The sequence below is a fragment of the Saccopteryx leptura genome, chromosome 1, assembly GCF_036850995.1.
Source record: "Saccopteryx leptura isolate mSacLep1 chromosome 1, mSacLep1_pri_phased_curated, whole genome shotgun sequence".
Taxonomy (NCBI): domain Eukaryota; kingdom Metazoa; phylum Chordata; class Mammalia; order Chiroptera; family Emballonuridae; genus Saccopteryx; species Saccopteryx leptura.
In genome coordinates, this window is record NC_089503.1 from 172642616 (window position 1) to 172666281 (window position 23666).

The window sequence follows — 23666 nt, forward strand, 5'->3', positions numbered from 1 at the left end:
GGAGGTGGAAGTTGGTACGTCTGCCTACTCCATCGCCATCTTGTTTTCCTCCTTGAGTGTTTGATGAGGCTAGTGTTCTTGGCGGAAAGTGACAGAAGGGGGGACTAGTACATGAGAGGCAGAGAGGCCCTTGGAAGGTTAAAATTATTATTTTTAATAAAAAATTTTTAAATTACAGTTTGCATCCAACATTTTGTATTAGTTATAGGTGTCTAGCATGGTGGTTAGACAATTAAAATGATTTCTTAAACAGGTGGTATAGGCTGCCTATTTGCATATTTCAGCTTTACAAACAAATTGGTAATTTGGGGCATAATGTTTTTCTTTGAAAATTCTTTATTCTTTGATTTTTCTTGAGGTGGTTAAGGCATTTTAAAACTTTTAATAAGTTATCGTATTTATGTTGAACTTGGAATAGGAAATTTAATAGGTTACTTTATATAGATCTTTTTAAAATTGGGCTTTCTCGGTGTTTTAAAATATTATGAAAATAATATAAATTGTTGGATACAAGCTTCATGTTTGAATGGTGATTTCGTATTTTCTCTGCAGATTTTGAAAGATATAGCCAATCGCTACCAAATGATGAGGGGTTCCAAAGTACATTTTGTGCCAGGCTGGGATTGTCATGGGTTACCCATTGAAATAAAAGTATTATCAGAACTTGGTGCAAAAGCTCAGAATCTTTCAGCGGTGGAAATTAGAAAGAAAGGTAAGTGATCTCTGTTTTAAAGAGATATTTGTAAACACTGGTTTACCTTAGCCCTGCTAAGGTCTGGACTTTATCAAAGAGACCCATTGTATTTTGTATTTTGTTTCATGGCATCTGTTGGAAATCACTTGTGTCACAGAAAATTCAGATTTTTTTGTCTTATTTGATTCTTCAGTGGATTGGCTCAGCAAGGAATCATATTCGTATATGTTAATATACTGTATATTTGGATATGGTTGTGAAGATTTTTTACTTCCTTTTGAAACTTCTTGGATTTGACTAGATATACTGATTGTTTTCTGTATAATGGAATATATTCTCTGATCTTTTCTTAAATTAAGAAATTTGAAGAATACTTTTTCCAGTGTATTTTTTCCTAAATGTAAGGTCATTGTATGAAGTCTGGAAAATAGAGACCATGGTAACAAAATTTTAACTTTTTAAATTCTAGTTATTTTAGAGTTCAAACACCTTTAACTTTCCAAATGACTTTCCTATGTAACTTTGTAGTCTAAACCAGTCCTTTTCTTTCTTTCTTTTTTTTTTTTTTTTTTACAGAGACAGAGAGAGGGATAGATAGGGACAGACAGGAACGGAGAGAGATGAGAAGCATCAATCATCAGTTTTTCATTGCGACACCTTAGTTATTCATTGATTGCTTTCTCATATGTGTCTTGACCATGGGCCTTTAGCAGACAGAGTAACCCCTTGCTCGAGCCAGCGACTTTGGGTCCAAGCTGGTGAGCTTTCCTCAAACCAGATGAGCCCACGCTCAAGCTGGCAACCTCAGGGTCTTGAACCCGGGTCCTCTGCATCCCAGTCGGATGCTCTATTCACTGTGCCACCGCCTGGTTAGGCTAAACCAGTGCCTTTTCACCACAAGTGTGCAAACCAGTTCTCCAGAAATTTTGTGCTAGTCTGTGAGAGAGTTAAGCACTGATGTTGTATGAAAACTATAGACCCAATGATCTTAGTCAAATTCTCTTATGCTCAGGGTGATTTCTGCCTTAGTAATCTCCAAAATAACTCCTATTTCCACTGATCCCCAAATATAAAAAGGTTGAAAACCACTGGTCTAAACTGTGTACAATACTTGCATTTAGAGACATACATGCTAAACTATGTTTATGAATTTGATGTACTGTTATTTAAAAGCTTTTTCTTGTCTTTTTGTTTAGCTAGATTATTTGCTAAAGCAGCAATTGAGAAACAGAGGTTGGCATTTATTCGTTGGGGAATAATGGCAGATTGGAATAATTGCTACTATACATTTGATGGAAGTTATGAGGCCAAACAGTTGAGAATTTTCTACGAAATGTTTGACAAGGTAATAAAGTACTTTTTTTTTTTCCCAAGTGTGTTAGATTTTGTTACAAAATCCCAGCTTGATATAATATATTTGTCTCTTACAGGGCCTGATTTATCGATCTTACAAACCGGTGTTTTGGTCTCCCTCTTCAAGGTATTTATGTGTTTTTGCTCATTAAAGGACAGACTTTGTGAGACTTCCAAATATTTATGTCTAATATTTTCAATCCTAAGGACTGCATTGGCAGAAGCGGAACTTGAATACAATCTTGAGCACGTCAGTCGCTCAATATATGTAAAATTCCCTCTCTTGAAACCTGGTCCTAAGTTGGCATCTCTTATAGGTACGATTTAGTCATTGCTTGTGTTTATTACAGTTATGGAACTGGAACACTTAGTAACATGTTTGAAATTTTATTTCCACAGATGGTTCATCTCCTATTAGTTTTTTAGTCTGGACCACACAGCCTTGGACAATTCCAGCCAATCAGGCTGTTTGTTACATGCCAGACGCAAAGTATGTATCATTTCACCCCAAATAGGATTAGTTCCATTATTAGAATTATTTTGAATTCATTTTATCCTTATTCTCCTCTTAATAGTTGAAGTATTTATCCATATAGATTGTAAAATCCTATTTCCAGCTTTTTTGGAGAACAAAACAGAAATGTAAGGGATGAAGTCTATTGAAAATAGTACTTTCTGATTTTGAAGTTAGTTTTCTAAAATGTAAAACTTTTTATTATCAAACTTTTAAAACATTTCTTATTGAATGTATTAGGGTGACATTGGTCAAGAAACTGATGTAACACATTTTACATGTTACCTGTGGCTTTTTTTTTATTGTTGGTAATTTCAATCCTGCCATGTGATTTTAGGTATGCTGTGGTGAAATGTTCCCAGTCTGGAGACCAGTACGTGTTGGCCGCTGATAAAGTCACACCTGTGGCTTCCACTCTGAAAACAACATTGGAGGTTATTTCGACATTTTCAGGTGAAGATTTAGAGATAGTCTGACTGTTGTAGTCCTAAAAATATGGGGTTAAGTACTCTACTGACCATTGCTCATTCTGAGTCAAAACAATCGATATGGTTTCTGCCTTTCTAGAATATATCTTACAGTGATTTCACTGAAGGAGAATATATATTAAATATGATAAGACTATAGAAATATTTGCACAGTGACTAAGGCACAACAGATAAAAAAAATGTCTCTGGCAAATATCTGATGTAAAATTAGACAAACGTCCTTCGTACAAGATGTGGAATGTGCAAATATCCTGGGCACTTGTTATCCAAAATTAAATCGCTAAATATTCTTTATCTGATGTAATCAAAAGAACGAGGAAGGAAGTAAATATGTGTATTTTTGTATATGATTTTACTAAGGAAATTGAACACATTCTGAAAATGAGTTCAAAGACAATTTGGGACTGGCTTTGAAATATAACTCTGGAAACCGAGGGAAGTTTAAAATGACCTCTGATCCTTAGGGTTGATAGATCTTTGAGGTTCTTACAAAAAAATATTTTTTTATATGACTGAGATACCTCAAAATGGAAAGATTGCCTAACTCATAGGGAAGCCCCCTAAATGCATTGGTTGAGATATATGCCAATCAGAAGTTGAACAGGCTTAACAAAAAGGATTTCCTGGCAAATGCGGGAAAGAAGCTACAGGATGTTTAACATTTTATAGCATTTGGTCCTTATGGGTGCAATAGGAGGATCCAGTATATTCCTTACTCCTCGCCTGCCCCTCCCCCAACACCCCTACCCCCCTTTTAAGTGCAGACTGTGTTCTCAACAAGTGAGATGTCACGGAAGCTGTGTGGCCTTCTCACAAGGTGTTTGAAAGTATTCAGGTTAAACTGAAGATCCTTTTTCTAGATTGCCTAATTGTTTCAAATAATTCCTGTGCATAGAGTAATTGGGGTGCCGCCCCAAGCCCCCACCTCTCAGAGGTGTGTGTGTCCTTCTCATCCCTGGCTAAATGAGCAGGTGACCACTCGCTTATAGCTTGTTAAGTTGGGAGGAAGGTTGAACAGCTGAAGTGGAATTGTTTGTACGGCGTTTGTTTTCTGCGCAGACAATAACTCACTGCCTCTCATTCATCATGTAGAGCTCACAGAGCAAGTGAAGGGTGAGGTTTGGGGTGACCCATCGTGATGCTGAGTCTGCTCTTCTCCCCAATCTGTTGCTGCTCTTAGGCTGATAGAAGAAAAGCCAACTACAATGATTCTTACTAGTGGCTTTCTTTGCCCGCAGGGGTCGATTTGGAAGATGGTACTTGTAGTCACCCTTTAATTCCTGATAAAGTCTCTCCTCTTTTGCCTGCAAACCATGTGACCATGGCCAAAGGCACGGGACTGGTGCACACAGCCCCGGCTCACGGTATGGAAGATTACAGCGTCGCATCCCAGCACAACCTGCCCACGGTATTCGTCCTCTTTTCTCCATTGCATTGACTGTTTTTATAGAATTAAAGTGATCAGCTAACATCTTCATATATTTTTAATAATAATTGTTTTTGTCATAACTGTGAAATGCTCAGAGGTGTGCAATTCATTAACTCTTTAATACACACTAATTGAGAAAGATTTTTCAAGACTTAACACAAAATCAGTGCAAAGTTAAGACTGAAGAATAGTATTAAATGGGGGCCATTTTTTCTTTCAAGTATGAAGTCACATAGACTCATTACTTTCCATTCCTGAAAAATGGCATGTGGGTTTTACTAGTTGTAAAGAATTATTGATTTTAAGGCTCGATAGTCCTCTGTAAATTTATTTTACACACGTTGATTACTTTGCAAGTTTTTCCATGTATAGGTGAGTCTCAGTCATGACCGTGTGTGTACGTTGCCATGGAGTCATAAATTGAGACCAAATTAAAAATGACATTTAGTTATATTAGTTTTTGTTACTAAACTTATGTCGCTGCTTTAATTTTGCCTTTGGTGATGCAGATGTATAAATTATATTTTCTAGTAACTAAGTAAGCCCCCACATACTTAGTGTAGGGAAAGTCTAGACTGAAATGTTCTATATATATTGTCTTGCCAGGTATTATTATAAAATAAAATGTCTTGATACTTTTTCTTTTTTCTTATTTTATTTTATTTTTTTACAGGGACAGAGAAAGAGTCAGAGAGAGGGATAGACAGGGACAGATAGATAGGAACAGAGAGAGATGAGAAGCATCAATCATCAGTTTTTCGTTGCGAGACCTTAGTTGTTCATTGATTGCTTTCTCATATGTGCCTTGACCGTGGGCCTTCAGCAGACCGAGTAACCCCTTGCTCAAGCCAGCGACCTTGGGTGCAAGCTGGTGAGCTTTTGCTCAAACCAGATGATCCTGCGCTCAAGCTGGCGACCTCGGTCTCGAACCTGGGTCCTCGGCATCCCAGTCCGACGCTCTATCCACTGCGCCACCGCCTGGTCAAGCTATCTTGATACTTTAATTGTCCAAAATAACACCTTGTAGGATTGTTTAGTGGATGAAGATGGAATCTTCACAGCTGCTGCGGGTCCTGAACTTCAAAATAAGTCTGTCCTTGAAGAGGGAACAGATGTGGGTGAGTATTGGGTGTGTTGATGTCATACATCTGTATTTTCTGAAAAGTTGCCAGCAGTAACCTTGATTTATTCTCTCATCTTATACTTGGAACAAAAACAAAAGCTCGGATTCTGTCTTGTTTAGTCACATGGTTTAAATGGAGTTTGGAAGTTTTTACCTCCTGCCTGGAAGTTGCTCTGTTTAAGCCAATCAGGGCAGTTCACAGGGAGTGATGCTTTTTAGGACTATGGAGGTAATCATCAGGAGTATTAGTTTTGTGCATGGCTAATGTCAAGCTCGGGGCTAGATGATGACTGTGAATCAGATACCCCCATTCCTTCTGTCACCCTTGTAAACCACTGACCATCCAGCGTGGTTTATGTATTCTGATCTTGGCGGTCCTCTAGTCTTAAATGGTCCTTCTGCCTTCCTGGAATTATGGTCCAGGGATCAAGTACTATGGAGGCCGTTTTTTGCCCACAGTAAAGACAAAGTCAAATCACGCCTGATGTATTAGTTTTCCAGTGCTACTGTAACAAATTACCATGAATTTAGTGGCTTTAAACAGCAGGTTTATTCTCTGACTGTTATGGAGGCTAGAATTCTGAACCCAGGTGTGTGAGTAGGGTGTGCTCCCTCTGAAGGCTCTCAGAAAGGATCCTTCCTTGCCTCTTCCTAGTTTCTGGTGGCTTCTGTGATCCCATGTTTAAACCATTCCTTGGTTAATAGCTATGTTACGGCAGTCTCGGCCTCTGTTGTCACATGTCCTTCTCTGCTCTTGTATGTCTCTCTGCATCATTGGATTTAGGGCACACCCTAACCCAGTGGTCCCCAATCCCCGGGCTGCGGACCGGTACTGGTCCGTGGGCCATTTGGTACCTGTCCGCAGAGAAAGAATAAATAATTTACATTTTTTTCGTTTTATTTATATTTAAATCTGAACGATGTTTTATTTTTAAAAAATGACCAGATTCCCTCTGTTACATCCGTCTAAGACTCACTCTTGACGCTTGTCTCGGTCACGTGATACATTTATCCGTCCCACCCTAAAGGCCGGTCTGTGAAAATATTTTCTGACATTATACCGGTCCGTGGTCCAAAAAAGGTTGGGGACCACTGCCCTAACCCAGGTGGCTTCGTCTTAACTTAATTACAGCTACAAAGACTCTGTTTTCAAATAAGATCACTTTCACATATACTAGGAGTTAGGACTTGAGCATATTTTTTAGAGGGACAAAATTCAACTATTTCTGATTTCTAATGGAATATGTGGACATCATTTTGAGAACCTAAGTATGAAAGATTATGACTCTGAATTTCAAATGTAGAATTTTAAACGTACTTGTTTATCTTTCCCCTGAAGTTGACGGCATAACTTGGATTCTGATTAGGTGTTCCAGTCCCTTTTTTTTTGCCAGATGGTTCCCCGCTTTATGCCTCTGATACCTGGTAGGTGGCCCCTCTCGCTGGCAGCACCTGTTGGTCCAGATTCAGAACTCCCTGGGAGTTTACAGAGTGATTAGGATCCTCATCGCACTTTTTTTAAAAAAATATTTTATTTATTGATTTTTTAGAGAGAGAGAGACAGAGAGAGAGAGAGAAGGGGGAGGAGCAGGAAGCATCAACTCCCATATATGCCTTGACCAGGCAAGCCCAAGGTTTCGAACCGGCGACCTCAATGTTCCAGGTCGACGCTTTATCCCACTGCGCCACCACAGGTCAGGCCTCATCGCACTTTTAAATGATGTCTAATACAAATTGTTACTGACTTTTTTTTTAAGTCATAAAGATGCTTCAGGCTTCAAAGAATCTGTTGGTAGAGGAGAAATTGGTACACAGCTATCCCTATGACTGGAGGACTAAGAAACCAGTGGTAATCCGTGCCAGCAAGCAGTGGTTTGTGAATATCATGGACCTCAAGACTACAGCCAAGGTATAGAGAAGCAGCTTGCCTTTGTCCGGCTGGGTTTTCCGTGCACAGCAAGAAAGGGCTGCGTGGGAGGCCAAGGGAGGGTTTTGAGAGTAGAAGAGGCTGTTGCTGTTACGATTTGATTTCATAAAATTGTAGAATTATAGCATAACAATTTACATATTCTGTATTTGTATTGAGTGGACGATTGTGACATGGACTATTTTGTTTTGTTTTGTTTTTACATTCCTATGAAGCCCTTACTTGTGAATGTTAAAATTTTTAACGTCCGGTTCTGCACAGATCTTATTGGTTGCAGAACATCTCAGTCTGATGCCCTATGTGGAAGCTCAATTTTTTTGATGTCTTTATGTACAATTCTCAGTTGCTTTTTTGCAGAAATAGAGCAGAGTGATATACTGCCATGTTTCTATCACCCAAGTTCAACAATAATCAATGTACGACCACTTTCGTTTTTACCTACACCCTTCTCACTTTTTACTCCTTACCTGTTGGATTGTTTGAAGCATATTTCGGGCATTCTTTATTCCATAAGTATTCATCATGTGTGTCTGAAAGATAAAGACTATTGAAAACATAATTGCAATGCTGTTATCAGCACCTTAAAAAAATAATAGTTGGCCCTGGCCGGTTGGCTCAGCGGTAGAGCGTTGGCCTGGCGTGCGGGGGACCCAGGTTCGATTCCCGGCCAGGGCACATAGGAGAAGCGCCCATTTGCTTCTCCACCCCCTCCCCTCCTTCCTTTCTGTCTCTCTCTTCCCCTCCCGCAGCCAAGGCTCCATTGGAGCAAAGATGGCCCGGGCGCTGGGGATGGCTCCTTGGCCTCTGCCCCAGGCGCTAGAGTGGCTCTGGTCGCCGCAGAGCGACGCCCCGGAGGGGCAGAGCATCACCCCCTGGTGGGCAGAGCGTCGCCCCTGGTGGGCGTGCTGGGTGGATCCCGGTCGGGCGCATGCGGGAGTCTGTCTGACTGTCTCTCCCCGTTTCCAGCTTAAGAAGAAAAAATTAAAAAAAAAAAAAAAATAATAGTTATTCCTTGGCAAAATCAAGTATCTAAATTGGGTATTAACTAGTCGAGTTGAATAGCAGATGTTGCCATTCCACCAGTTGGTGGTGCTACAAATGGCTTTGGGGGGAGGGGGTGTCAGGTCAGTGAGGGAACTATTTAACATGAAACTAAATATAAAAATGCTTTTATTCATGGATGGAGAGATTGGCAACATGGAGTTAACATATTTGGCCTCTTTTGAGCTTATTGCCAGTCACTTTTGCTATATAATTTATCTTGGCAATTGGTGAATGAAATCAAATGCTTGCAATTTGCAGCTCTTGTGGAAAGAGGGAGGGTTCTTGTGGAAGGAAAGAGGGTTCTTAAGAGATAGTAAGTAAAGAGTAAATAACTGTTACTCTGAGAAAGTGCTTTTATGTTCTAAACTGTACTGTATGTAAATTAGGTTATATTGCAATCCTTGTTGGCCTATGATAGTAGTTTTTTTTAAGCACTTAAAAAATAGTTGAATTCAGACCTGGCCGGTTTGCTCAGTGGTAGAACATCGGCCTGGCGTGCAGGAGTCTGGGTTCGATTCCCAGCCAGGGCACACAGGAGAAGCGCCTATCTGCTTCTCCACCCTTCCCCCTCTCCTTCCTCTCTGTCTCTCTCTTCCCCTCCAGCAGCCAAGGCTCCATTGGAGCAAAGTTGGCCCGGGCACTGGGGATGGCTCTATGGCTTCTGCCTCAGGCGCTAGAATGGCTCTGGTTGCAACAGAGCATCGCCCCCTGGTGCGCATGCTGGGTAGATTCCGGTCGGGCGCATGCGGGAGTCTGTCTGACTGCCTTCCCATTTCCAACTTCAGGAAAAAAAAATGGTTGAATTCAAGTTTGAATTGATTTAAACTGTAGTTTAATGAAGTTTAATACTTCTACTACACCTGTTATTACTAGTTTTTTGGTTTTTTTTAAATCTTATTTTTATTAATTTTAATGCAGTGACATTGATAAATCAGGGTACATATGTTCCGAGAAAACATCTTCAGATTATTTTGACCTTTGATTATGCTGCATACCCCTCACTCAAAGTCAAATCGTCCTTCGTCACCTTCTATCTGGTTTTCTTTGTGCCCTTACCCTCCCCCCACTCCCTACCTCTCCTTCCTCACCCCTTCCCCACCCCTCCACCCCACGCCCTGTTACCATCACATTCTTGTCCATGTCTCTAAGTCTCATTTTTATGTCCCATCTATGCATTGGTTCATATAGTTCTTAGTTTTTTTCTAATTTACTTATTTCACTCCGTATAATGTTATCAAGGTCCATCCATGTTATTGTAAATGATCCGATGTCATCATTTCTTATGGCTGAGTAGTATTCCATAGTATATATGTACCAAAGCTTTTTAATCCACTCATCCTCTGATGGACACTTGGGCTGTTTCCAGATCTTCGCTATTGTGAACAATGCTGCTATAAACATGGGGGTGCATTTCTCCTTCTGGAACCCTTCTATGGTGTCCTTGGGGTATATTCCTAAAAGTGGGATGGCTGGGTCAAAAGGCAGTTCGATTTTCAATTTTTTGAGGAATCTCCATACTGTCTGATAAGGGGTTAATAACCAAAATTTATAAAGAACTTGTAAATCTCAACACCAGAAAGACAAACAATCCAATCAAAAAATGGGCAAAAGAAATGAATAGACACTTCTCCAAAGAGGATATACAGATGGCCAATAGGCATATGAAAAAATGCTCAACATCATTAATCATTAGAAATGCAAATTAAAACCACAATGAGATATCACCTCACACCGGTTAGAATGGCGCTCATCAACAAAACAACACAGAATAAGTGCTGGCGAGGATGTGGAGAAAAGGGAACCCTCCTGCATTGCTGGTGGGAATGCAGACTGGTACAGCCTCTGTGTTATTACTAGTTTTGATCTAGGATGCTTGGAAATTGGTATAAAATCTTTTCTCGCACCCTTCAAAGGTGATATCTGCTCTTGATGATATTTCCTGGGTCCTCTGTGGTCCTGTTTTAACTTTGCCTCATTTGCTCTGAAATCTGTGTTTTAGTTTAGTTTTTTGGGGAGAGTGGGGGAAATGGAGGTACATGTGAATGAGTATAAGTATATAAAGAAAAAAGCTATATTAGGACAAATAATAACAGTTCTAGATTTGTTCTGCTTTCTCTCACTAGACTTGATTTGTGAATCAATTGCAGGAATTGTTAAAAAAAGTGAAATTTATTCCTGGATCAGTGCTGAATGCCATGGTGGACATGATGGACAGGCGGCCATATTGGTGTATATCAAGGCAAAGAGTTTGGGGCGTTCCAATTCCTGTGTTCCATCACAAGACGAAAGATGAATTCTTGATCAACAGGTAGAACTTTATAAAAATTTTCAGCATTTTAAACTGAATTGTATTTTCTGAAGCAAAGGCCCCAATTTTTTTTTCCTATGCAAATTGATTGATTGTGTATGAGAGGCATTTTGCTAGAATGAGCTAACGGGGATTTAAGAGTGGGCAGTGTGAGTGGGGGCTCCCACGGTGTAATTTTTCTCTATGAATTAGTCATTCTCCCTGAGTCTCTCCTCCCTTTCAGAGGAAAATTGGTTATATGCTTTAAAATGTTTTTTATTTTTATTTTTATTATATTTTTATTCAGTAAGAGGAGGGGAGGCAGAGAGACAGACTTCCTGGTGCACCCTGACCAGGATCTACCAAGCAAGCCCACTGGGGGGTGATGCTTTTCCCATCTGGGGCATTGCTCCGTTGCTCAGCAACCAAGCTATTCTTAGCACCTGAGGCAGAGGCCATGGAGCCATCCTTAGTGCCCAAAGCCAACTTGCTCCAATTGAGCCATGGCTGCAGGAGGGGAAGAGAGAAAGAGAGAAGCAAGGTCGGTAGAGAAGCAGATAGGTGCCTCTCCTGTGTGCCCTGACTGGGAATTGAACCTGGGACATACACATAGCGGGCCGATGCTTTACCACTGAGCAAACTGGCCATGGCCTGCTTTAATATTTAAGAAACTTAATTTAATGTAGTTAAATGCACAAGTAAGTCTTTGTTCATCCTCAATTTCCCCCCATACCCTTCCCTACCTCTTTCCTCTGCTCCTCCTATCGGCAATCACCACAATGTTGTCTGTGTCCATGAGGTTTGTTTTTTGTCCTTTTTTTGTTCTATTTCTTAACTTTTCTTTTAATTTGCTAAGATAATACTAAACAATTCAGAGCAGAAAAGCTGATATGATGAAAGGAAAAGTCTTTCCCAATCCAGACTGTAGAGCCTTTGAGGCAGCAAACAAGACAGCCATGGACCCTGCTTGTGAGGACATGGCGGACTGCCAGTGTACCTACCTTCCAGTACGTTTGGGAAGCTCTCAGGGCCGTGGCTGTTATCCACAGGTGTGGAAAGGGGAATAGTAACCACTCCTTTTCGGAGTTGGTCTTTTACTTTTTTTGAGCAATCTGGTTTTCATTTGCTTAATGGAATTTGTACTAAATGATTCTATGGGATGAGCAGGAAGTTGGAGTACATTTTGGTGTTTTCACATTTCAGTGGAGAGGACCCAGTGAGGTTTTTGAGGGCATGGAGGCCGTCAGGTAACGGGCAGTTCAAGAGACCATCAACCCAGTGTTGAATGTCTCTACATTGGGGTTCAGCATCGTTTTGTGAAGCGTTTCTCCTTTCCATTGTCAACATTAACAGCATTTCTTTAGGTCGTGCTTTTATGAAAACTTGTTTTAGAGCTTTGTAAAATATTGATTAAAGGGATGTCTGGTTTTAATCAGTTAAAGCAACATATTAGGTATGAGAGGCTTTTTTTTTTTCAATTTGAAGTATACATTGTGTTACTACAGTGTTAGGGGTTTAACTGCCACCTGGTGGCAGTATGGCCCAGGGCGGGACTAGAGGCCAACCCTGGGGTCAATATTGAAAGATAAAGAGGGCTCATTTGCTTCATGCACAGAGGCTGCGGATAAAGAGGGCTCATTTGCTTCATGCACAGAGGCTGCGGCCTTTGAGTAGGGCCTTGAGGATTTGGTGGGGAATCAGGGGACGGATTTGGTGGGGAATCCAGGGACGTATTGGGGTAGGCAGGAACTGAGGAGCTGGAGGAGGAAGCATATCACGTGTAGGAACCAAAGTGGATGGTAATGTTAGTGAGGGGGATTCCAGACAGATTAACACTAAGAAAGACGGTTGGGGCAAATTGTAAGGAGACTTGAATACTAGGTTAAAGAATTTAAACTTTTAAGTTGGCACGAGAAGTAAGAATATGTTTTAGGAAAAGAAACTAGATTCTAGAGACCAGGAAGTCATTATAAGGCCTTTTATTACAATTATAATTTTGTTAAAATTTGAAGCTAAGGCTCTTTGGCCTAAATATTGTTGCTTATGTTTTTTTTAAACTGAGAGCTTGATCAGATATAAACTGCTAATATCTTATTACTTGTATTAAGGATTGAAGTTGAGATAAATGTACACAAGGGTTGTTTAGAATTCCACACTGGAGAGTTACCTCGAAGGAATGTGTATAAGCCACTGTCATTGTTTCTCATTCTTTACAGCATTTACAGAACAAGTTTTGAAGGGAATTTCCTTGTGCTGATTGAGTTACACCATATGTATACATTAATAAGCAGAGCAGACTGGTTTATTTAATCATTATTTGATCATGACAGTAAGATAGTGCATAGGTTGATGGGTCAGTAGGCTGGGTGAAGTAAATGTGAGCTTTGTCAGAAAAACACAAGCAAGTATTCATTACTGCCATTCATGCTTTATTTATAGTCAGTACATTTATGTTTACATGGTGGTGACAGATTGTTTTGTTGTATTGCTTGCATGGTCTTGTTTTCTGATTTTCCCATAGTAGAGGCATACAGAATATTGGCCTACAGAAATGACAGACAAACGTAGCCACACTGTCTGTCAATTCATAGGTCATTTTCCTGTACACCATTTGTTAGCGCACAACTTGGCCCCAGACCCAGAGGGTGGGAGAAACCGCCGGAAGAGGCAGCCCACTTCAGCTCGGTAGGTGGCGGACTCAGTGAGCAAAGGAACTTAATGTAGATGAGTCACAGTGACGTTTTCTGTTTTCTATTTTCTGTCTTCTGTCTTCCTCCGGTGTGCCTTTATATTGTAGCGAGTCGGTAGCCATCAAAAGTAACAACATCTCCACTGGAAATTGGTACACAGTCCACATGGAGTTGCTGTTACACTTGATGACTCCGTTGACACCTATCAAAGGAGTCCTTAGGCTTTTCTTGATGAAAATCTATAAATAATCTCTTAAATGGATTTCTTTCATAGAAGAAAATCTTCATGAATTCATATTGTACATAAGTTTAGCAGATGGCATATTGGAAACTCGGGTGTTCAATTTTGATTGGAATTTTGTTCTTACCTGTACTTTATATTCATGTTTGTATTTTCTCAAATCCATTTCTGTCTTTAACATCAGTCATTTTCTGAATCTGTAATGTAATGCCATTATAATTTAGGTAGAATTCTATTTCTAGTTAATAAAGACAAAATAAATACTTTTAAGCATAAAAAAGATAAAATATAGAACCACTTGCTACCTAGGAAGGAAAGGAAGTTGTTAAATTTCTTTGACCATTTCAGATAATTATAGTTTAACAATATTAATGCAATAGTTAACATATGCATTTAAGAGACTTAGTTCCTTATTTCTGAAAATTGGAAGAAATTTCCTAGAAATAGGCAAGGAATTTCTAGTTTGAGTGTAAGCTTTAGCTACCTCAGGTTTTTGCCTCATGTTCATGATCTTTTGGTGCAAAAAAACATTACAATGTTTATTAAAGAAAGAGAAATTTCTACAAAATTGTTTCGTATTAACTATCAAACATATAGCATTAAATTTAAAATAGTTTCCTTCTCAACTTTCAATGTGTTCTAGAATTAAATTTAGTAAATATATGAAACAGGTAGCCTCTTACCTTATTCTGGTAACTTATAAAAGAAGAAATTCTTACAGTCCTTAGTACTTTTGCTTCTATGAAGACAAAACTCAGGAAACAGTGGACGACAGCAGCAGTTTCTTCAGTACCTGGTAAAGCTAATACTGCCTAATTTCCAATAACAGGCTAAATAAGCTTTCAGCTTAGTTGATATCAAAGTCTGGGGTGATTGGTTGGTGTTATAGTTGCTCATACTACCGAGTGGATTTTCGCTGATTGAAACCTAAGAAGGGACACGTAGCACATGTGTTTAGATAAGGCTCTTGGGTAAAGTACAAAGTTTTATAGACTCATTGCTTTATGAGATACAGCATTAAAATGGGAGCATATAGATTATGTACTGATAAGTGGCTTCACCCACTCTCGCCAACAGTAATTTGCACCAACCTTTAGGTTATAAGTCAACTACGTTAACAAAATGGGAAAATTCTTAAATTTCCAAAGATAAATTTGGACTTCTTCCTTGTATTATTTTTGTGTGTGAAGAATATTTACTGTCACTAAGAAATGCCTATAAAATTGTTTAAAAGAATCAAAGCATGGTCTCAGTTTTGTTATAAAAAAATTACACTTCCAAGTATTATCCTAGGGACAAAAGAGGACTGATATTGTGTACAAAGATATATATGCAAGGAGGTCTAATATAGTTGTTTATAAGGGAACATAATGATTATAAAAGAGAGATAACTTAAGTCAATTTCAGAGGAATGAATTCGCAGTCATTCAAAGTGGGAGACCAACTCTTGGTGGTTGCCTAGTGTCCTGTGTATGAAAACCAAATAAATTTAGCCTGTCCACCATGTGGTTGTTTCTAGGTTTTTGCCGCAGAGTTATAGTGAGTATATTTTGAGCACTTGTGTAGCTTTTTGTATTTTTTTCCAAATTACCTTTTTCGATTTTGTGTGACCATTACATTTTGATTTTACAATCCAGAAAACCTCAAGTTTGCAGATTGTATGCATGCATTTATTTTTATTGCAAGCTTTGTTTTTAAAGCTCTCTGCTAGAATTCTTTCAGGATCATTCAGACCACCAGAGTACAAGAAAAAGTTTTCACTTTGTGATACCAATTCTGTGCATAATTCTGATTTGTTTAGACTGTCAGGATGTTTTTGTCTTTGAAATCTGTATTCTTATAAATCAGAAATGTTTTGTTTTTATCCTCTACCTCCAGAATTGCCTTTGTTTTCATTTTTAAAATGTAAGTAATATAGTAGTCTAAGACCTCAAAATAGAACTGTGAAAATGTAGCAATTAAAACATGAATTTTGCCCTGGCCAGTTGGCTCAGCGGTAGAGCATCGGCCTGGTGTGCAGGAGTCCCGGGTTCGATTCCCGGCCAGGGCACACAGGAGAAGTGTCCATCTGCTTCTCCACCCCTCCCCCTCTCCTTCCTCTCTGTCTCTCTCTTCCTCTTCCACAGACGAGGCTCCATTGGAGCAAAGATGGCCCGGGCACTGAGGATGGCTCTATGGCCTCCACCTCAGGTGCTAGAATGGCTCTGGTTGCAACAGAGCAACGCCCCAGAGGGGCAGAGCATCGCCCCCTGGTGGGCATGCCGGGTGGATCCTGGCATGCGGGAGTCTGTCTGACTGCCTCCCCGTTTCCAGCTTCGGAAAAATGAAAAAAAAAAAAAAAGAAAAAAACAAACAAACAAACAAACATGAATTTTAGTGTAACTACACGTGGACACGTTTAGAGTCCTTGATATAACATGCCGGCTGCAAAATTGGAATCTTTCTTTGGTATTTTTATTTATAGACTTAGTAATAAGATACTGGAGTATAGTTCAATCATACTTAAAATGTAGTATTAAATCTCCATTGAATTAGCTGCTATTTAAGGATATAAAAAAACAAAAGTCTCATTAGAGTTTACTTTGAGATTCTAAAATGGTATGTAAGTATCATCTATAGTTGTAAGTTACTAAAATATTAGGACTTATCTTTTTCTTTTTTTTTTAAGATAAAAGTTTTCACATAGCCTTTTCTCTCTTGGCTTTTCACCGTGTCCCTAGAAACTGAAGCTCAGAAAGTATGATGTGTTCCTGTCGGTATCTAATAAGTGGCAGGTAGAATTTGGTCTTTGGACTTGGTGCTTGTTCTGCCAACACTGACCTCCTGAGACTCCCTGGTGCTCCGCCTTCATCTCAGGTTCCTGGTCGGCTAGCGAGAGTCTTTCTGCCTTTGCTTAACAATCCTCAGAGACTAGGAGTCGGAGTTTACATGACAGAGGTTGTCTTCCCAGATGACTTAGAGCAGCAGAATGGAGAAGTAAAAACACTGAGCTGTGCTTTAGGCGACGCGATTGCAAGGCCTGGCTTTAGCCGTGTCCCTATCGGGACTGGGAATCCGGAGGCAGGGGACAGAGCTAGTAAACATTCCCCTGGGAATCCAGTTAGAGAGTGCTTAAAAGGTGACTTGAAAAGTATAATGTGTGGTGTACACATATAAATGTTTATTTTAATTAACAATAATGTTGATCCCAACATTTCTACCTTATTTTCTAAATGAATATGAAATTTGAGCCATTTGCTTTTACGTCTGAAGTCTTTTTTTGGTCTGTGCGTTTCTAACACATTTTAGACCAGTTTTCTATTTTGTTGTACTGTTGACCTAAAATCACAGTGCACTTTTACAGTATATTTACTGTACTTGTGTATGTATAAATGTACTTTGCTAGTATCTCTTTTTTGAGGTTTATTCAGATTTTTATTACAGCATATCCATATTTTCTTAACTGATAAAATAGTCCTGTGCAAACTGCATAAAATAGTAATAAGTAACTAAATGTTGTCATATCATTGGATTGTTATTGCACAAAGTTTTTATGGTCTTGTCACAAAGTTTATCTTTACTGGTCAAGTCCATCTAAAATGGGTGACTGTTAGCTCTGTGGACTTGTGCCCATGTTAACATGCTGGTTATTGATAATCTTTTCAAAACTGATGCTGGTACCATTATTCTTCTCGATCTTTCATAGGACCTCTTGCTTCCTATTGTTCTTTTGCTATTGTAAGGTATTTTACATGTCAGTGTGGAGAGCCTATTTAGTTTTTACTACCCATTTGATTTTTGCTTCCCACTATTGTAAATAAACACTTCATTTACCTGCGCATTATCAGACCCAGAGAGGTTAAATGATTTGCCCTACACAGTCATAGTGAATAAGCAGCCAATTGAGATGAAGAACTTGAAGCATTGTTCTACCCACTTTCATTGGCTCTCGTGGACCTGCAGTTAATGCTCAGTTCCTTGCATTAATGAACTGTGATAGAAAGACAGCTAATAGAAAAGTTGCCTTTAGTATATAAGTTTTACTTAGTTTAAATATGAATATAGTATGTGTTTTGGTAATTGGTTAACAAAATTAACTGTCTAAATTTACCTGACTTCAGAGAATCAGTTGGAAGACTAGCTAGATAATGTTTATATAATTTTTACTGATGGGTTCCAGACATCATTCTAGGCATTTTATATACAAGCTGATTAATCTCTGTAATAGCTTGTTTAACAATACTGTTCTTTGCTATTTTACAAACTGAGGTCCAGAAATGTTAAGTGCTTTGCCCAGTGTCACATAACTAGAAAGTGACAGAGCCAGGAGTTAAGCCACAGCTGTCTGCAGAGGTCCAGTGTCCTTGCTCCTGACCAATGTATATACTGTGACTCCATGGAAAGCAACTAGAGTCAGTAAAGCTGGGATAACAAAAGGGTGTAGTTCCTGTGAGAAAATTTAGCATAAATTTTCCCGAGTTTAATTTTCAAGTACTTTATGATGCTGTATCTTACCAAAGATATGGTCAATTTCAGTATTCACTTGCTATGCATTCATTCGCTTTCTGTTGCATGTTAGGCAGTGCGGAGTGTGCACGGATCAACTCATTTGGGCTTGTGTATGCTGTGTCCCGTAGACTTTGGGTTGTTGTGTTCCCATTTGCACTTGTTTCACGATATCTTCTGATTTCTTTATCTCATTAACCCATTCCTTGTTTAGTAACATGTTCTTTTAGCCTCCCTGTCTTTGTGTGTTTTTAATTTTTGTGTGTGACTGATTTCTAGTTTTATATCAATATGGTCAGAGAAAATGCTTGCTATGATTTCAGTATTCTTAAATTTAATGAGACTTGTTGTGTCCGAACAGGCAGTCTATCATGGGCCCCTGAAAAGAACGCATATTCTGTTGTTTTGGGATAAAAAACTTGAGAGAGATCATTTAAATCCATCTGCTCTAGTGTGTTATGTTAGGCCTCTCGTTTGAGTAACATTTCCAAGGTAAAACTGTCAGAATGTGTTGCTTTATTTGGGGCAGACATTGGGGTGGGGATAATTTGGAGGTTTTGAATATAGCCACATGAATAGAAAACAGATAGAAAATAGGGAAATGAGTAACTGAAATAGGGATATCAGGAAAAGGCCTTTTTCTTCTTGTAAGGGATGTATGGGATTTAATTTTATTTTTGAGATATATTGATATTATTTATAAATTGTCTTTGAGATGACAAAAGCAGCCAAGTAATCAAGCAATTAAAGAGAATGCCACTACAGTTTAGGGGAGAAGATAGGGAAATATCCTGCAGATAGGGAAAACAATTCCTGTGTTTAATTTTAAAATGTTTGTTATTAATCACAATAGTTAATTGAACAGTTCTGTCTTGTCCCCCTAAATCAGCCAGACCATTGAGCACATTACTAAGCTGGTGGAACAGCACGGCAGTGACGTCTGGTGGACTCTCCCCCCTGAGCAGCTCCTTCCTGAAGATGTCTTAGCTCAGGTTCGCTTCCAATTGTTTTTTAATGGCCTTTGTGTGTGCTGCATGACTTGCATGACTTTCGGAAGGTATTCTTGGGAGTTAAAAAAATAGGTACATTATCATGTAGAGTGAATGAGCCTATTACCTATAAATTAGAACGCAGGCAGAGTTAACAATTTTCTTTAGTTAGGGAAGCTTGGTATTTAATATAGCCTTAGAGAGTCATGGAGGGCCAAAGTTTTAATGGATCTGGTTAAGTATGTAGATATAATTTTGAGAACAGTGCCTAACATTGCTACATCAGGACTTTAAATTTGAATTTGAAGTAACTGATTGCATTGTACACCAAAAATGCAAATTGGAAGATGATTTCAAGAAAATCAACACACAAGCAAAAAATAAAAACCGTTCATATGTACATGAATAAGTGTGTAAATTTAAGTGGTCATGGTTATTTTTATAAGCAAATCTGTCAGTTGTATATAATTGTGAACTATTCTTATGTGTTTCAGATCTTATTGTATGATGTGAGTTTAATGGTTATAGGTATTTCGTTTTCTTTTGACTTTTGGGGGCATTGATTGTACATGTTTTTGGTATAACTAAAATGCTTTTCACTCTCTCACCAGCTTGGTGGTCCTGGGGCCCTGGAATACACGCCAGGGCAGGACATCTTAGACATCTGGTTTGACAGCGGGACTTCCTGGTCCTGTGTTCTTCCAGGTGAGTGTAACAGTTTATGCACCGTCAGGCAGTTCTGAAGATATAGAAATGTTACTGAGAAGAAATCTGTAACTGGGAACTCTCTTTGCTTTATTTTGAAGATCTGCAGTTTTAGATCTGAAAGGGCCATTGGAGATCATTTCACCTAAAGATGTCGAAATTTTTTTTTTCCGAATGAAATTTTATATGGAACCACACACGTAAGATGGGTAAAACAGGGACTTTTCTCCTGCCTTTCAATCTCCTTTGCCCACCCAGTGACCCCAAGGCACCCAGATCTAGAAAACAAAGTTTGGACGTCACTGAAATGCTCTGACCCTATCATTTTTCAGAAGAGAGAATGAGGTTGAATTAGAGGCAAGTTAGGTGATGGTCACATACCCTGGAGTCAGACTCTAGGACTCAAGTACCCTGACTTTCAGTTCTCTCCTGAACTACATCATCTTTCCACTGCCCCATACAAACAAGTGGCTAATCGTACACCTACTCATAGTTATGCCACGTCTTTGTCTCACTGGCTAAAGGGAAAGGAATGATTGGGCAGGAACTAGAAGCAGAAGGCACCTGTTACAGGATGTGTTTAGAAGTATTCTTGAGGATGCTAAGTGGAAAGATAGAGATAAACTGAAGTGTCAGCCTCGTCGCCTGTGAGGAGATGGAGATGGGTGTTAGAGAAGCCATGGTGGCTCAGACAAGCCCTCGCCCTGCCACTAAGGGCCGACCAGGGCCCAAGAGGCCCTGTTTGCTTTCTGGAGCAAGGGAATGTGGGGGAGACTGTCCTCAAGTTCTCCCTGAGGCATAAATAATTCTGGTTTACACCTCACTATGGAGAGGACAGTGGTATGGTTCCTACTGGGTAAACAGATTTCTTCATTTGGGCCTGCCTTTCAGCTTAGGAAATTTGAAAAGAAAAACGCATGTAAACTCATGTTTACTCTGTGGTATAGCTAAACTATACATAATAATGTCCAAGTGTAAGTTGCATATTAATAAAATTTTTACAATTTGTATTGTCATAATTTTCAGAATTATTTCATAAGTTTTTCCTACTGTATTTCAGAGAAAATATTGCAAGTTACTAAGTACTTTGTTTTCCTAAATTACAATGTATATGTAGGCAAATAACAGTACATAAGATAGGTACAGTAGTGTTATAAACAGGAAGTAGAGTTACCTCCTACCACATTTGGGGAGCATCCTGAATTTCAAGAGTATGCTGTACATGAAAACAGTACGTATGTAGTGTATTGCAGGGTTCGTGAACTGCATCGGCCTTGGTGAGGATGGCTGCTACTGGTACTGTTGCTCTTTAATTTCTGAGTGCAGCACGTGCAAGTTGCACTTGTCGCCATCCATTGGGTCAAAGACCACGGAAACCACCCTTCAGTTCTCCTTGCCACTGTCCATGTACTGATGGCGTTTAGTCATCGTTTCTAGTTTGTGATGTTCTTAATCAGGTTTGTGGCAGAAATGCTTTATTAAATGAAATTAGTGGTAAAAAGGTACCTGATTAGCAAACCATTTTTTCCTTCCCTGTCACATTTAGGTCTTTTATTATTTAAAGACATATGTTGTATGCAAAGGAGGCTGCCTAAACCTGAACTACCTTTACTGGTAACACATAAGCCGGATTTTAAACTGTCATTTCTGCTTTTCACTCAAATCTCGTATTTCTCCTCAAAAAATTAAATAAGTAAATAAAATAAGCTTATGAGATCAATCAAGAAGAATTAGATCAATTGGCTTACATGTTATTCTATTTTCCTGGCTCATAATGGCTTTTTTATAGTTTGCCCATCTTTTGACTAGACCATTGCTATATTAGAAGTTAATAACTTGCCTTTTATAAAGACATTCCTTTTTTTTTCTTCTGATTTCTTGGTTAAGCACATGCAGTCCAGGTTCTATAGGTTCAGAACCCATATCTTCTTTTGCTTCTTATCTGCATAACCTTCGACCAGTAATAAAACCTCTCATGGGGCCCTGGCTGGTTTGCTCAGTGGTAGAGCATCAGCCCCGCATGTGGAAGTCCCGGGTTCAATTCCCGGCCAGGGCACGCAGGAGAAGTGCCTGCTTCTCCACCCTTCCCCCTCTCTCTTCCCCTTCCACAGCCAAGGCTCCACTGGAGCAAAGTTGGCCTGGGCGCTGAGGACGGCTCCATGGCCTCTGCCTCAGGTGCTATGGCTCTGGTCGCAACAGAGCAATGCCCCAGATGGGCAGAGCATCGCCCCCTGGTGGGCGTGCTAGGTGGATCCTGGTCATTCGCATGTGGGAGTCTGCTGTCTCCCTCCTCACTTCTCACTTCGGAAAAATCAAAACAAAACAAAAAAAACCCTCCTCATGGTCTCACCTTCCGCATCTGTAAAATGGGGATGATGTTAATACCTACCTTCTAGAGTGATTATGCCAAATGAATTAACATATAAAGTTATTAGATCCTCAGCAAACATTTGTTAAATTAATAAAAACAAAGTTGTTTTCATAAAATATTTAACTGGCAGTATTGATACTGGTAATTATGAATCCATTTCTAATTTAGATAGTATTTTTAATTACTTATGGTTTGGAAGGTCATTCTGCAAGGTTTATTTTTGTCTTAATTAATAAATTGGCAGTGAGGGTATCAGCTCCAGAGAACGCAACCTAAGCCACTGGGCGTAGCGTGACATGTGAAATAACATAATTTTTTAGCCTCTCAGTACCTTGATACACATTCATTTTAGTTTTCCTATTTTAATTAACTTTCTATGTTTGTTCCTACTTATTTTTGAGGTACGGACCAAAGGGCAGATTTATACTTGGAAGGAAAAGACCAGCTTGGCTGCTGGTTCCAGTCTTCCTTATTAACCAGTGTGGCAGCGAGGAAAAAAGCCCCGTTTAAGTAAGTACTATTCCAGTGCTAAACAAGTCAGCACACCCTGGGTACTTCTGCTGGGTACTTGCTAATGGGGGAAGCCATATATATGTATGGTCCAACACCACCTTTAATTCGCATATGGTCTCCAGTCTCAAGTTTGAAGAAAAAGAGAGAGGAAAAAGAAAAAGGAGGTAAGAATACAGTCATAACTGCTAGAGAGGGAGTCTCGGCACTGAGTGAAGTGGTCAGGAAGCCCGCGGAGAGCTACATCTCCAGGTGTAGGGAGACCTGCCTTGCAGGGACACAGACGAGGGCATTCAAGGCTGACTGAGGACAGCCTGGACCACATGTCCTTGTACTCATTATATCAAGACGTGGCTAACAGACTGAAACATCCTTTAGTGAATTTTATTAAATTAGGGAGTCTTATAGATAATTGTGTTTATGCAAATGTGTGGATAGAGGTTCTCATCAGAAAGATTCTTCAGAGAGCTTAAGATTTTTGCCATCTTACAATGAAAACACATTCCAGAGCAATTTAAATGTTTTTTTTATTTTTTTACAGAGACAGAGAGAGAGTCAGAGTGAGGGATAGACAAGGACAGACAGACAGGAACGGAGAGATGAGAAGCATCAATTATTAGTTTTTCGTTGCGTATTGAGATACCTTAGTTGTTCATTGATTGCTTTCTCATATGTGACTTGACCATGGGCCTTCAGCAGACTGAGTAACCCCTTGCTTGAGCCAGCGACCTTGGGTCCAAGCTGGTGAATTTTTGCTCAAACCAGATGAGCCCATGCTCAAGCTGGTGACCTTGGGGTCTGGAACCTGGGTCTTCC

General features: G+C 39.5%; 1 protein-coding gene, 1 long non-coding RNA gene and 1 other non-coding gene across 4 annotated transcripts in view; 2 read left to right on the forward strand and 1 right to left on the reverse strand.

Annotated features, from left to right (window-relative positions):
• The window catches only part of IARS2 (isoleucyl-tRNA synthetase 2, mitochondrial), a 43083-nt gene that overhangs the window by 10844 nt on the left and 8573 nt on the right, over positions 1-23666 (forward strand). The window contains exons 3-15 of the mRNA XM_066380367.1: positions 553-712; positions 1891-2039; positions 2125-2174; positions 2255-2364; positions 2447-2537; positions 2899-3014; positions 4288-4457; positions 5506-5596; positions 7359-7510; positions 10720-10880; positions 19165-19267; positions 19876-19969; positions 22742-22850. Of these exons, the coding sequence (XP_066236464.1) occupies positions 553-712; positions 1891-2039; positions 2125-2174; positions 2255-2364; positions 2447-2537; positions 2899-3014; positions 4288-4457; positions 5506-5596; positions 7359-7510; positions 10720-10880; positions 19165-19267; positions 19876-19969; positions 22742-22850 (1556 nt within the window). The remainder of the gene's footprint in view (positions 1-552; positions 713-1890; positions 2040-2124; positions 2175-2254; positions 2365-2446; positions 2538-2898; positions 3015-4287; positions 4458-5505; positions 5597-7358; positions 7511-10719; positions 10881-19164; positions 19268-19875; positions 19970-22741; positions 22851-23666) is intronic.
• On the reverse strand, positions 5451-14626 carry LOC136402708 (uncharacterized). Of its 2 annotated transcripts, none has more exons than XR_010751027.1 (4): positions 14474-14626; positions 7996-8058; positions 6920-7077; positions 5451-5574 (listed from the first exon to the last, which is right to left on the reverse strand). It is a non-coding gene; the product is annotated as an uncharacterized lncRNA (long non-coding RNA). The 2 variants fall into 2 exon arrangements; XR_010751028.1 differs by having other exon boundaries at positions 7996-8072.
• TRNAA-CGC (transfer RNA alanine (anticodon CGC)) lies at positions 21950-22025 on the forward strand. Its single transcript has one exon. It is a non-coding gene; the product is annotated as a tRNA-Ala (tRNA).